Raw genomic sequence first — 15605 nt, 5'->3', positions numbered from 1 at the left:
TCATAAAAAAACAACATTTAAAACCATGAGACAAATAAAAAATCAAATTTCTTTCAAATTCGCTCTGCATCTGCAGTATCTCGCGAGTCACGCGCGAATGAAGCCAAAAATTTTCCAAAATTTGCGAGACTTAACCTCCAGACACGCGTGTCTAGAGGTAAAGTCCCGCAAATTTTGGCTTCACAAAAACAATGAGGAGGTATCGTTCCAGTTATTTATTATAGTTCACTGGGTTCAAGGTCTCATTTTTATTAAAGGCTGTTTTCCACTTACGCGTTTTTCATACGCACGTACACGCATGCACGTAAAAGTCTAAATCCTTATACATGTTACCTTTGAAAAAACTAACTCAAGTAACTAACTCTGCGTATTTTAGTATGCATTAGTTGACCTAGATGTTAAATAATAAAAATTTAAAAACATTTAAAATTTTCCGTACGTGTACGTGCGTATAAAAAACGCGTAAGTGGAAAACAGCTAGCCTTAACTCTCGGTGGTTAAAAGCATTAACCCCTTATCAAACTGGTTCGATCAAACCTGAAAAACAAGATCTTGCGGTCAACATTTGGATTCCCCTCTTTTCACGTATATAATAAAATAATATATCCTCCACATGCAGTTCAAATAGCCGATTTCTCTAGAACGTGATCTTGTAATACGCGTTAATAATGCTCTCATTTTCGGTGACGTATATTCAGCGATGTAACAAGCAATATAGAGGGTACACGATGCAATGAGCACAAACAAACTTACAATTAAAGACTTATACAACATATTAAACTTATAGTTATAGATTTTCGTTTCTTTCAACGTTTGCCGAAATCTGATGGTTTTGGGGTCATGTAGATCCAAAGATCCCTGTTTAAAAATAAGACCAGGGGCCGATTGTATCAAAGCCGGATAGCGCTATCCGCCAGATAGTGATATTTTCAACCGTTCTAAAAATTCTCGAAAAGCGATAAATTTTCAGCTTGGAAGCAACAATTTATAAAGAGGATCCTCGATTTAGGAATAATAAGATTTAATCAAAGTTGTGCCAAATAACTGGCGATTTTGAAGCGATTGAAAAAACCACTATCCGGCGGATAGCGCTATCCGGCTTTCATACAACCGGCCCCAGTACACTATAAACTCTATCATGCACATGCAGGATCCTTCATGTTCATTTTCATTTTACATTTAGAGAAAATCTACAAACGACTGCATGCCCTATTGCAAAATCGAGTGTAAAGTTATAAATACTTCTCTTCCAAAATATACGAAGAAGGAATTCGTGGAAAGAATAACCCTTTCCTTTAAGCAAGTAAAAACTGTTCATATATATAGCATTGGTTCTACTTAAAATAAAGTTTATAATTTTATTTCATCCAGTAAACAAAGTATCTGTCTGTTTGCATTCGCCATTTTTGAATTCCTGGATTGTCATTCTCGATTAAAAAATGTAAAACATAGCGTGGTAATATCTATTGCAATGTGAGTGAGATTTGACCATGAGTATAGATTCTAAAGAAATAATATCTAAAGCGTAACTATATAGATGCTGTTTTCGTTTCCACAAATTTTCCTAAAACATACACCATCACAATTGCTAGAATGATGGCCATGCCTGTGGCTTTTCTTATTATTTCTGCCCTTGAAGTAGTAATTTGTTGTTATTGTATTATAATTAACATTATATGGTTATTTAAAATACATTTATAAAATACGTTATTTTCTTCAAAAGTATTTCTTTAATATACAAAGAACCTCACAAAACTACTTACCGTATGTTCCTGCATGGTATGCTTAAGAAATCATCGTATAAGTCATATATAGTTATATTAAAAAACTTAAACAAAAATGCAGTAAAATTTACAACGTTTGCGTCTTTCTGAATATATCGCGCCTTGAATAAAGTCTCGCGTGGAACGCGTGCTTACCCAAAAGGCAAGCTAAGCCCGTTTTCCGTGACGTAATATTGATGCTCTCGATTGTTTGGGATGCTTTCGATTGCTTACAGAAAAAAAATCCGCCGAGTCGCCATTGAGCTGCCTATGGACGAACGTGATATTTAAGTGACGCGTAGATGTGCAGTCAGGCAATTGCACTGAAAAAGGCCCGGGTTCATGCACCGAAAGCTTTGCAGTATTAAATACTTAGGTGATGTACCTACACGTTAATTTACTTATTGATGTCACCATGCAAACTTATAAGAATATTATCAGCAGACTCGCTCGTAAATTTTTGGTCCTCATATTATGTACACATGCAAGCATACCTAGGCCTGTCCTTCTCTCCTACATTCGGAGTTAGCTTCTGTTACGTAGACTTCGATTCACTCGATCTTTTCATCAAATGGTTTTAATTTACATAAACAAGTATATATTTACAAGGACATTGTCATAACACATCGCTTTTTAAATCCTAAAAAAAAAACACTATCCCACCCTTGCCACGCCTACTTTTCCTACCTCGTCCCAGTGTTTTTACTCGGCCAAAACCGTAATTATATTCTTAAAAAATATAACCTAAATGTTAACTTTAACTTTATGAGTCATTTAAAATATTGTCAGTCTTCTCAACAGCTTCTTTAGAATATTCTGTTTACCAAATTGATTATTCAGATATTTCAACTCGAGCAAACTACTTCAACTATCTCAACGTTCAAGTCAGCCAATCTTCCGCTCTTGTAAAAACTGAATGTTAAAACAAACCGCTCCTGAATTTTAACATTCGTCGTCTGAGATAAATCTTTTTTGATCAATGTAATTTGGTTAAAAAAAAATTGGTTGTTTAACCAATAAAGGCTGGTCCAATAAATTAATCTGAGGCAACGCCTTGGATAAGTTGACGTTACGATAAGAGTTACTAACTTCTGAAATCTCTCTAATCTCTCACAAGTTTTTATCAGAACCATAGATTTGCTAGGCGTCAACAAATGACGTGTCGACATTATTCTGCTCTCGACTCGTCAAACAGCCAGTGGTGTAGCTAGCCCAACGATTTGTCCCAATATGCTAATATTTTGGTATTCGTTGACTGTGAAAACACTGATTTCTAAAGTAACTCAATATTTACATAGCGGGACAAAATCGCCACTGGAAACGGCCATTCCTTATTTGACATTCGCTACCTGATCTTGCAAATTGAATGCCCTCGTCTTTTTCAAATCGTCGTATTCAGTAACAGGGTGCTGCAAAATCATCAGCTGAACCATCGATTCTGTACGATTCTGTACGATTCTGTGTTAACTCCTGCGTGCCGTGCTCGTGCCAGTCTTCAATATCTGATCATAAACAAAACAGTTCATACCAATTTAGATGCTTTGCCAACCTAAATGTTGTTCGATCGCAAAATTCAGAAGCACTTCGTACTTTTAAAAGTATATAGAAGTTCAATTGTTAAAAAATGTAAATAATCCGCATTATACTTTCACTTTGTCTTACACTTTGCCTTTGGAATTCGCGCTTATATCGTTATATAAAATTTTCAATCCTGTGCAAAATGCGACGTGTCATGCATCGCGCCCACACACGACCACTTGTTAAACCGCGAAATAGCAGCGATATTATTAAAAAATAGGACTGAATCTATATGTATTATATATATTCTGACCGCAGTTAAATCTAAACTTAATCGAAAGATCGGTTTATTTGTTCCTCTTTGGGGAATTGTCGTATCATGCGAGCGAAATCAAATTGCGCATCGGAAAATTAGCTAAAGCTGTGCACCACAACTCTTGGGAGACAAAACTGTGACGTAGATAATTACGGTAGCATACACATTTCAAATACTAGTATAATTTGCGCCAAAACACACTTGCGACGACGAATTATAAAAAAAAATATATAAGAAAAACAAAAACAAAACAAAAAAAAAATAAAATTTTCAACTTCGCCGCACACGCAGGAGTAATTTTTCGATATCTTGGGTTTGCATATATTCTTGCTTTGATATTCACGACGTAATAACCTGTGTAAAATATGCTTTGTAACTTGAAGTAGTTCTTTTGGGGTATTACTGACTATTACAATCGCACGTATCCTAATTGTGACTTTTGCATTATAAGAATTCTAAACAATTGCGGATCCAGTATTGAGCAAGATTTATTACACGTGCATGACGGACACTGTTTTGGCCTTATACCAGTCGTCGTCAGCACGAAAAAATCCGCCATGTTTCGAGTTTTGTGAGTCAACAGCACTCCCTCCAGCAATCACTATATAGTTCAGTGGCAACATGAATAATTAAAAATTTAATCGGACCCTAAGATTACTAAAATTTATTATCTAAAATATTCGTTTAGGTACGACGCTGTATCGTGAATCCTTATGATGTTTTATGGTATAAACAATTGAATTGAAGGTACGATATTAATAAATAACGTCGAATAATCAGAGTAATTTGCTTCAGCGCGACAGGACTCAGATGCGACTGTATTATCATGTGCTCATTGTTTAGTGTGAGGCATTGTGTATCGCTACATCGCGTTATTATATTGTATGTTTGAATGCCAAACAGGCCTGACTGCCACAATAAATGGGTTCTTCGTTGGGTAGATTTCATTACCAGAGAGGAAGCTTGTTAATTCAGACATTATTGTCGTGCAGTGCGTTATATTCTGCCGGTTGTTCGTTTAACAGTTCGTATAATATTAATAATGTTACTATGCATTTGTTTATTATGGTCAAAGACGAAGTGTGCAATATTTCAATGTGCAATTTTCGAACATAATTTATTTGTCTGAAAGTATATTGTGCGTTCTCGTTTTATTCCCAAATTGTTCAGTGGAAATTACTCGATCACTTGATATCGATTCTGCCACAAGCTCTGTATAGTTTATATAATCAACAGGAACTCATGTTAAATTATAACGGCTTTTGACTTTAAGTCGATCAGTTCAGAAAAACATGGAAGTTCGAAATTTCGCACTTTAAATTTCTTTATTTTCCACGAAAGTCACTCAGTGTGTAAAATAAACAGTAATATTTATATTCTTTTATTAACATAACTTTTAGATGGGTGATTTTAAGTTTAATCGATTCAACCGAGTCCAAAGCTCCAATATTTTATCAAAAAAGAGCATTTGCATAAGTATAGATACGGTAAATAGCATTTCAATGCCAGTGTAACTAATTTTAGCTATGGGATTTTAAAATACGTTTTTTTCAATGTTATTTGAATGGCCACACAAATTGAGTTAAAATACAAATTACAAATGCTGATAAGTTCGATTGTAAATGGCTCAACTAACCGCAGATCGAGGTCAAAGTTCGATCGCAGTTATCACTAAAATATTATTGTTTGTTTCATGTGACAATTCACTTTATATGTGTTTCGTCGCTACCTCTGCGTTAAAATTACGTTGTTGGAATGACGTGCGCTTGCGTCGCGTGCAGACGCGGAGCTCTGAGCTCTGTATCAGGGGCAATTTTGTACGCATTTGCCTCGAATTTTTGCTACTGTCACTGTGGAAACGGTTTGATAAAGAGTTTGTGTTCCTGAATTGGGAGAATCGTGAATTATTCTAAACATATAAAGTGGTTTTTTACCGCAAAACGTTCTGGTGAGTGGATATTTTGGAAATTTAAGTTACGAGAGCACATATAAGAATCGGTTGATTCTCGCGCAAGCTAACGAACGGTGTACGCCATAAACGATCATCACACGCTAACGCACGCGCTATAACGGTTGTTAGATACATCAGAACAATTTGGAGCCAATTTAGAACTTATTAGAATCAAATCGTATTATAAATGGGCAAGACACATCTGAAAACACGACAAAACAAGTTTAATGGATGGCCCTTCTTACTCGTTATAACTCTCTGGTTATCAATACGTCTGAAACCTATAATAATCCATCTCCATATCAAAACTACTCCTCAAAACATCTGTATTTCCTCTCAACTTACAAGCCTACCGGACAGATTATGTTTTCTTTGGACTTCTACTCGTGATAACAAGTTGCGGAGATCAAACCATGCTATCAATCTCCGCTATGGCCTACAATTCCAAATTAAGCAAAAGGCATTACATGTTGTCCTTCTCATCCTACTCGCTGGCGATATTGCCACCAATCCTGGACCCCAAACCACAACTCAGCGTTGGCTATCATTTAATGCACAAAGTCTTCAAAGCTTCAACAGAAGAGAAGATGGAACATTCTCAAGTAATCTAAGATCGTTTCAAGACCTTGTTTACTCGGAAAATCTCGATGTAATATCAGTCACTGAAACATGGCTTAATGACAGTGTGAGTGATCATGAAATATTACCTTGCTCTGAATACAACATCATCAGAAAAGATCGGCCATCCAACAAACGTGGTGGCGGTGTACTATTAGCTTTACGTGAAGGAATAGAGTACAATAGAGTTACCTCGGGGACTTGGTCTGACCAGTTAGAAATTGTAGCTGTCGAAATTGTCACTCGAGAACAAAAGAAGTGTATTCTGTGTGTTTGCTATAGACCACCGAACTGTGATCATGAAGAATGGCGTATCCTGTTTGAATCATTCTTACAAGACGCTGAGAAATACGAAAAGATTATAATAACGGGAGACTTCAATTTTCCTGAATTAAATTGGAACTATAACACTACCTCCAGCCAAAATGTTTCAGCGAATTCTATAAAGTTCCGAGATCTCGTAAATGACTTTTTCCTTGAACAAACTAACCCATTTCCGACGCGAAAAAGAAACATCCTTGACTTGATCCTGACCAACACTCCTGAGACCGTTACTGGTATATCGTGTATATCGCCAAAGGCTATGGACGTTTTCAGCGACCATAATCTTCTGTTTTTTGAATATAACGTATGTGCCAAGTTATCGTCCTGCGTCACGCGAACGGTTCTAGATTACAGTTCTGCAGACTGGAAGGGTCTATTCAAAACGCTATCATCAATTGACCTTTCCTCGTCAATAGTCTTAGATAAATATAATAGTGACAGTTCCGGAAAACTCCCTAACAACTCCGACAACCTAGAAAATAATTCGAGCGACATTGACGATGATTGGCAACGTTGGTGTGATCGTTATATGAATGCTGTGTATCGTCACATTCCTACCAAAGTCATCAAGAAACGCAAATCTCCACCTTGGTTTGACAGTGACGTTCGACATCTACTGAAGAAAAGGAAACAGCTAGACGAAGAGCGAAAAGAACATCTAACACCTAACACTGGGAATCCTTCCGTGAACTTCGCCGTTGCTGTAAATCCCTACTTTTACAAAAACGTAAAAAATTCTTCCAGAACTTACCCAACTTAACGAGATCTAACCCGAAGAAATTTTGGTCGCTGTTTAAATCCGTGTCAAAAACGTCCACTGTGCCAAGCAAAATGACCTGGAAACGAAGTGAAGAGACTATAACAGCTGAAAACCCAGAGGACATTGCAAACCTTTTAAACAACTACTTCCATTCCATGTTTAATCCTCCCCTTTCCCAGGACGAGTATAATAATCATCCAACTCTGATCACCTCATCCTGTGAACCAATTACAGATATCCACATTTCCTCTGATGCTGTCAGACGTGTTCTCCTCTCGCTTGATGTCAGCAAAGCCACAGGCCCAGATAAAATCCCTGCAAGGTTACTCAAATACAGCGCACCCTATATCTCGTCATCGCTAGTGATCTATTTAATAAGAGCTTACATGCAGGAAGAATACCAGCGGAATGGAAGATATCAAATGTAACACCTATTCCTAAAAGTGGTCAAAAGCATGAAGTCTCAAATTATCGGCCAATCTCTCTGCTTTCCATTGTATCGAAAGTCTTAGAGCGTTGTATCTACGATCAACTAATTAACCATCTATCCTGCCAACTGCATAATCTCCAGTTTGGTTTTCTCAAGGGAAAGTCTACAACATCACAGTTACTTCAAGTTCTTCATGAGATTGGCAAATCGCTAGATAAAAGAGTTCAAACAGACATTCTATACCTAGACTTTGCTAAAGCATTCGACAGAGTCGATCATAAACTACTCATCAAGAAATTACAAAGCGTTGGGGTTGGTGGTAACTTACTGGCCTGGTTTGAAAACTATCTCACTGACCGCTATCAGCAAGTTACAGTTCTAGGCAAAACATCTCAACCAATACCAGTGCTGTCAGGTGTTCCTCAGGGTTCAATCCTTGGTCCATTATTATTCCATGTTTATGTGAACGATCTACCACAAAAGGCGACTTCATCGTCGGTAGCGCTATTTGCTGATGATACCAAGTGTTATCGTGCAATACAAACAACAGAGGACGTTAACAATCTTCAAAGTGATCTAGACGAAATCAACCAGTGGTGCCAGACGTGGCGTATGAGCCTCAACCAGTCTAAGTGCGGTGTTCTCACTGTGACAAGAAATCGAAAGCTAGTTCCATCAAGCTACAACCTGACAAATCACGATCCTACAATCACATCAATGATCAAAAACCGAACTGTGCAAAAGGACCTCGGGGTTTTTAACCTCAGATCTCAAATGGAACCACCAAGTATCAGCTGTATGTACGAAAGCTAACAGAATGCTGGGGTTTGTAAGAAGATCTTCTAACAACCTGAGTGATCCTCGTATCCGCTGCACACTATATAAGACCTTGGTACGAAGTCAATTTGCATACAGCTCGCAAGTCTGGTCACCACAGTCTGTTTCTCTTATCCTTGAAATGGAAAAGGTTCAAAGACGTGCAACAAGAGTCATCTTGTCGTTGCCGTTTGGATCCAAAACAAGCTACAAAAACCGGCTGCTAAAAACAGGGCTACTCCCTTTGAGCTACTGGCATGAGTACCTGGACCTAATTCACTTCTTTAAAGAAATGAGACACAGTCAAAACATAGATGTTAAATTAAGTAATCGTGTCACAAGGAGCGAGACATTGAATAGCGTTAGTATAAACATACCAAGAGTAAACACCTTAACATATCAAAATAGCTATTACAACAGAACTCCTAGAATCTTCAACAGTCTACCGCCACATATACGTAGATCAGATGTTACCATTGGACAATTTAAGTCATACTTATTGGATTATTATAATAAGATGACTGAACTGGTATATAACATTGATGTTCCGCAATCTTTTAAAACTATCTGTGTTAAATGTCATTCATGTCGTCCGTTATGTAAACTTGTTGATAAAATGTGCTGTAGAGGTTGATTCGCTGACCTCAGAATATTTCTAATGAGCTTCTCAGCCTTCACTGTTCAAATTGGTAATATTCTTGAAACATATTACTATATTAGGAAACTAATACAATTTGTTCAATGTCTGGTTGTTTCTATGAGGGCAGCGAAATAACCATTATCTTGTAAATGTTGTTTGTGCATGCATAATGTAATTTTAGGTACCAATAAGCTCTGTAGGGATCACTGGTCAGAATTGACAAAGCATGTAAATAAAAAAATAAATAAAAATTGATAAAAAATGAACCCTGCCAGCTTGATGGTTTAACTTCTTAATCCTGGGCGAAGTGCGAAATAGCGTGACGGATGTGACACAGTTTGTTGTACAAGTAGAATATTTTCTTCGCAGACAAAGGCGATATTGTCACGATAAACGCCGACACTCACCCGACGCGATCCGCCAACGCCACGAGAATTTTACGATTTTAATCTCACGAAGTGGCGAGCAGGGCCGAAACTCGGCGAAACTAGAACGATAATTGGGGGTGCTTGTTCGTATATATTCAGTTCTGCCCGACAGATTTATTTTGTACCTGCATGCAATAGCTTGCAATTAAAATTCGTCCGGCAGAACTAAATATACGAATAAACACCCTCGATGATCGTTCTAGCTCGGCCCTGCTCGCCATTTCGTGAAAATCGTAAAATTCCAACCCAAGCAAACAATTACCTGAACTAGCTGGAACTAAGCTTAATATATTATGGCTACGCAAGGGTTTATTATGATCAGGATATGCATGCATACTGTATTAACATAATTGTAAAATTAGGAGATATCACCTTCCATGCGTGGATGAGTATTTGATTTTTGCCACTGGAACATATGAGTAAATATAATTTTTGGCTTTTCGCAAATATCAAAGACTTTTCCTTCCAAGCTAGACAGTTTCGGTGAATAATTAATGCAGTAATCTTAGTGTCAATCATTTTGTCCATCTGTCGTAAACATGTAAACCTCCTCTGCAGGCCGTCTTCGGGCAAATATGGCGGGTAAAAGTTTGCGTATCTTTATAGCCCGAGCGAAGTTAAATAGGTGCTTTAGGCAACTGCAAGCTCTTATGTCAATCAATTGTGTTTTATATTCCTCGAGGTCGAGCATTTTAGCAATACGTCGAGAAGGCTTAATTCGATTAAAATAGTACTATATGTAGTTAAGTCGTGAAGTGAGGTTCACAGAGGACATGTTTGAAAATTTTATATTTGTTGATAAAAATTTATTTAAGTTATCAACGTCTTAAGTATTGATCGATTGAGCAAAAGACTGTACGACAACGTCTTAAAAAAACAAAATATAAGAGCTGGCGCGAGCTTCTAACGCCAACCTACATTTCTTGCTTACAACGCTGATTGGTTGGATAAGGATCAGCCCACTCTGGTTGATGGTGTGTCCCTCAACCTTCACTTTAAAAAGAAGTGCACAACACCAGAATCTTCAGAGTGGACCAGAATCGGAGTGGACCAACGGAGTAAAAGACATATGAAACGTCGAGGAAGCTTAATAAAACAAAACAGACAGAGAAAACACGAGAGTCACTTTAAATTAGATTAGTTTAATTTTCCTCCCACACATTTAATCCCACAGGGCAATATAAGTCATTAACTTTTCAATTTTCAAAAATTTCCGTCATTTCAATCAGTCAAATTTTTACAAGCAGGTCTAAATTTCCCGCATCACACCATAGGGAATTCCTATTGGCAGACTTAAGGTCACGTGTTACTTTAAATACCATATATGGTATTCCCAGTGGTAACATTACCGTGAGAGAATAGAATGGCTCCCAGGCCTTTTGCAAATACTCCAATTTTTCGGCGAATATCGATTGAAAACATACTGGGAAATAAACTAAGTATTAAAAGGCAGTAAGGCACAAGGCGAAATAATGTGTTTTTAGTATATACAAATGGCCGAGTCAACTGAATTTCGCTGCGATTACTGTAATTTTGTATGTTGCAGCGGACAAAGTAAGCTTTTTTTTGATCACTTGGTTAGAATACACTCAAACGAGCCGAATTTCAAGATATTTTGTAACAGCTGTCCACGGTCGTTTACAAAGATAAACAGTCTCCAAAAACATTATTACAGACAGCATAAGGCTTTAACAGTGGAAGAAGACTTAAATGATGGGGAAAATGAGAACCATTTTCAGGAGATGTTTGACGAGGGAGAAGCACGAAGTCTAATGCAACGCCATGCTGCCAAATTCCTTTTATGTTCCAAAACAAGAGGTATGCTCACCCAGAGTGCCGTGGACTTGGTCAAAGATTCAGCGAAAAATCTACTAACTGAGTATTTGGACATAGTCAAAAAATCGCTTGCCGAAAAGATAAACAGTAATCCTGGTCAAGAATTGCAATTTGACCAAGATGTGGAAAAGTTATTTTCAGCAGAGAGTGTCTTCGACGGAGTTGATTCAGAATACCAACAAAGATCATATTTTAAGCGTCATTTCAATTTGGTGGTAAGTTACCAACCTACCAAACCTGAACCAGCTGCCAGCTTTGTCAGCTTGCTTTATATTTTTTAACTGATTTGCAGGAACCAATAGAAGTTGAGATGGGAAAACAGTGGAGAAGTGATTTTCGACAAGGGAGAAAAATACTTAAACGTGTCACAGTTTTTGGTTATCAAGTTCCATTATTAAAGACTTTGGAGGTATAAATATGTTTTATATGAAAGACTAGCAAATAATTGATGTCACTATTCTGGTGCTAAATGCCATTACTTTGGCTTTTCAAGATTCAAATCACTGGATGCATCCATTTGTTGCTAATATTTTTTTCAAACATTTTTTTGATCATATATTTTAGGCACTTCTTCAAAACCCAGATGTTTTAAAGGAAGTTGAAAATCCACATTTTTCATGTGATGGTGTTCTTCGAGATGTAATGGATGGGGATTTTTTCAAGAGTCATCCAGTATTCTCCCTCCACAGTGATGCCCTGCAGCTGTTGGGCTATTATGATGATCTAGAAATAGCCAATCCTTTAGGTTCAAAAGCAAAGATTCATAAAATTGGTGTGTATGTTATGTGTCTTTATATTATGTCTATGAATCTATGAACAGCTTATTTCATAAGCATGTTAGCTGCCCAATCACATATAAAATTTGTTTTTAGGTGTCTTTTACTTTGTGCTGGGCAATATAAGGCCAATGTTTAGATCAAGCATCCGCAGTATACAACTTATAGCTATTGCTAAAACAAAAGACATCAAGTCATTTGGGATCGATAATCTTTTGATGCCATTCATTGAGGATGTCAATTGTTTGGCGAAGGTATTTTTACTTTATGCATTACAGTATTGTATGTATATAAGAAAAAAAAAAGACAAAATTCCTCTAGTATGCAAATTTGTCCAACATTATAGCTTCCTATATTTTAGGCTAATGGTCACTGTTTTACCATAAATGGTGTTGCCCGTGTGTTTCGAGGTGATCTGTTATTGTGGACTGGAGATACACTTGGTAGCAACTATGTCAGTGGTTTCAAGGAAGGTGTTGGAGGAGCATTGCGAATTTGTAGGCATTGTATGGGAACAAGACTGGAGACCAACAATAAGGTAAATATGCTATAATTTGAAGAAATAGCTTTTTTCCCTGACTGTAATTTGGGAGATATTTTGCTGAGCAATAAGGGCATTTTTACAATTTACACAATGTGCATTTGGATTGCCTTTCTGTTTTAGTTTTTATCTGAAGACTTTTCAGAAAGAGATTTGGATAATCACAGACAAATATGTGCATGTATTGAAGATGAAGATAATGCATTAAACATCCGTGAACAACTTTCCACAACCTATGGGGTAAACAGATTAAGTGTGTTGGATAAGGTGCAACATTTTGATGTTTGCATTTGCATGCCTGAAGATATAATGCATATATTGTTGGAAGGCTTGGTACCCTATGAAACAAAGTTGATGCTGAAGTATCTGATTGATGAAGCAGATGTATCACACTCAAAGAAAGAGTTAAATCGGAGGATTGAAAACTTTGATTATGGATACATGAACAAAAAGAATAAGCTAACTGCAATTACCAGGGAAACAATCAATGGTGTCACTGAAGCTAAGCTTAAACAATCAGGTACATATACTTTTAAAACCCTTTCTTTCACTGCAGTCATTGGGAAAGTATTAACTAATTTATATGTCTTGCTTTATGCAGCCTAATTGTCTTGAACTACCAAATGTAGACTATGTAATGCTATTTTAACCTGAGTCTTTTTGTTGCAGCATCTCAAATGTGGTGTTTATTCAGGTTCTTGCCAATCATGATTGGTGATAAAGTGGATGAGCAACTGGAAAACTGGCATTGTTTGCTGAAACTTTGGAATATTGTTCAAATTTGTACTTCTCCAGGAATAACAAAGGCTGATGCTGCCTATTTGAAAGTTATGATTAATGATCATCACAAAATGTTCAAAAATCTCTACCCTAATGCATCCATAATTCCAAAAATGCATTATCTTATACATATACCTGATGAAATTGTTAGGTAAAAAAATTATTGATGTAAAAGTTACTTCCAAATTATTTTTGAGTGTAGAGAACATCATCCTATTAAATTATTGATGATTATAATTAAATGTTTGCGTTGTAGGTTTGGGCCACCTAGAAATATCTGGACCATGAGATTTGAGGCTAAACACAGTTTCCTGAAAAGTTCAATTACCAAGAACTTTAAAAATGTCCCCAAATCACTTGCATTTTCCCATCAAAGGTATATATTTTTTAAAATCATTGTGCACAATTAGATTGACTTGTATTCCACCCCTCTAAAGTAGCTGTGTTTTATCACTCTAGGCTTATTGAATAATTATATATATTTTGAATAAATGTGTAGATTTGTGTATTTCAATTATACATTTTTTACAGAATTGTGTATTTATCATACTAATCATGGTGTAATTGTTTTTTATTTAGGAACATGTGCTGGAACCTTTTGAGTTCTCCCAAGCAGCCCTTGACTAATTACCTGTATAGTGGTGATGTTGTTGGATTAGGTAAATAATGCATATATAGTTATAAAAATTTGTTATTTTACATATGTATAAATATGCATATACAGCTATTATCCCAATTTAAATCTATTTTTTCATGTGTTTCCTAATGTCTGTTTAAGGCGATCACAATGTTGATTTGCACAGCCATCCATATTTTGGCATGATAGCTCAAGCTGCTAGTGTTGATCAACTGGCACAGCCATGTAAAGGAAGCAGGTAATATTTATCAGTTTAATATTGCCAAGTTGTTTTTAATGTAATTATGAATAAAAATTATATCATTTATATGACATAATAAAGGACTAACTACTACAATATTCAATCTAGTTACTATTTATCAACTGAACTATCTCTTAATATCACTGTGATTTATCAGGCAAAAACTGAATTTGGGATGAGATGAATCATACTATCTTATGTTTATCAAATGAACTATTGCATTGTAATCTAATTTTTTAGGCATGTTAGGCATGTGGAGATTCATGGCATAATTTACAAGCCAGGATGTGCTCTGCGACTGCAGGAAATGGATGAGATTGGTGAGAGAGATTATCCGGTTTATGGTGAAGTGGAAGAAATCGTTGTTTGGGAAGATAGAAAATTTTTTGTTGTTCGAGTTTTGGAGACATCTGCTTTCCACAGACATTTTATGTGCTACCAAGTTCATAAAACTAATGAAAGGCTTGTTGTAGTAATTCAAAACTTACCCTTGCATGGGGTTTTGCATATTATTAAATCTAATGGAAAATTTTATATAGTTGAAAAAGATAGTTCAAATGTAGAAGACTTTGTGATTAATTGTGAATAAAATATTGCCACTGTATGGTAACCAAAAAGGTAAAGCTGTTTCACTCAAGAAGGTGTGTTTCCTAATAGTGTGCTATAGATAGCCAGATAGGTATGTCTTTGTCAAGGTGTGACAATGAAAGGTGAGCATTCTACATGGTGTGTTCTGGAAAAGGTGTGTTTTTCACGAACGTTTGTTGAACACACCTTTTTCTCCAGAAAATGGTGTGATAACTTGTATGGTGTGTCATTGTCAAGTTGTGTCAATGCAAGGTGTGCTCTCTGCATGGTGTGTTCTGAAAAAGGTGTGATTGTTGAACACACCTTTTCTCTAGAAAATGTGTGCTCACTTCTATGGTGTGTCACTGTCAAGGTGTGTCAAGCAAGGTGTGCTCTCTGCATGGTGTGCTGAAAAAGGTGTGTTTGCTGAACACACCTTTTTTCCAGAAAAAGGTGTGTTAACATAAGGTGTGTCAGTTGACACGGGCGGGTGTGTTTCTGTACACACCAAGATGTGTTCTGTGACCCAGTAAGGTGTGTTTATCAACCCACCTATGACTCTTTTTTCAAAAAGTGTGTTTCACAACACACCTTTATGTGTTTGAAAACACACCTTGGTGTGTTTGAAAACACATCTTTTTTTAGAGTGCAAAATGACGGATA

At 36.6% G+C, this 15605-nt stretch overlaps 1 protein-coding gene across 2 annotated transcripts; it reads left to right on the top strand.

Annotated features, from left to right (window-relative positions):
- The first annotated feature begins 10353 nt into the window (after positions 1-10353).
- LOC114536435 lies at positions 10354-15007 on the top strand. Of its 2 annotated transcripts, none has more exons than XM_028557796.1 (11): positions 10354-11382; positions 11693-11809; positions 11965-12172; positions 12273-12430; positions 12538-12714; positions 12841-13237; positions 13387-13648; positions 13754-13873; positions 14077-14156; positions 14276-14372; positions 14616-15007. In XM_028557796.1, the coding sequence occupies exons 1-11, from the start codon at positions 11347-11349 to the stop codon at positions 14962-14964; spliced, it is 2001 nt and encodes a 666-aa protein (XP_028413597.1). In that variant the 5' UTR covers positions 10354-11346; the 3' UTR covers positions 14965-15007. The 2 variants fall into 2 exon arrangements, with proteins under 2 accessions (XP_028413597.1, XP_028413596.1); XM_028557795.1 differs by having other exon boundaries at positions 10354-11615.
- The last annotated feature ends 598 nt before the right edge of the window (positions 15008-15605 follow it).

The sequence above is a fragment of the Dendronephthya gigantea genome, unplaced genomic scaffold (assembly GCF_004324835.1).
Source record: "Dendronephthya gigantea isolate DGI-Jeju-01 unplaced genomic scaffold, DenGig_1.0 000136F, whole genome shotgun sequence".
In the NCBI taxonomy this organism is placed as follows: domain Eukaryota; kingdom Metazoa; phylum Cnidaria; class Anthozoa; order Malacalcyonacea; family Nephtheidae; genus Dendronephthya; species Dendronephthya gigantea.
The sequence above is the reverse complement of the archived record's forward strand: the minus strand, read 5'-3'. Positions and strand labels throughout refer to the sequence as shown.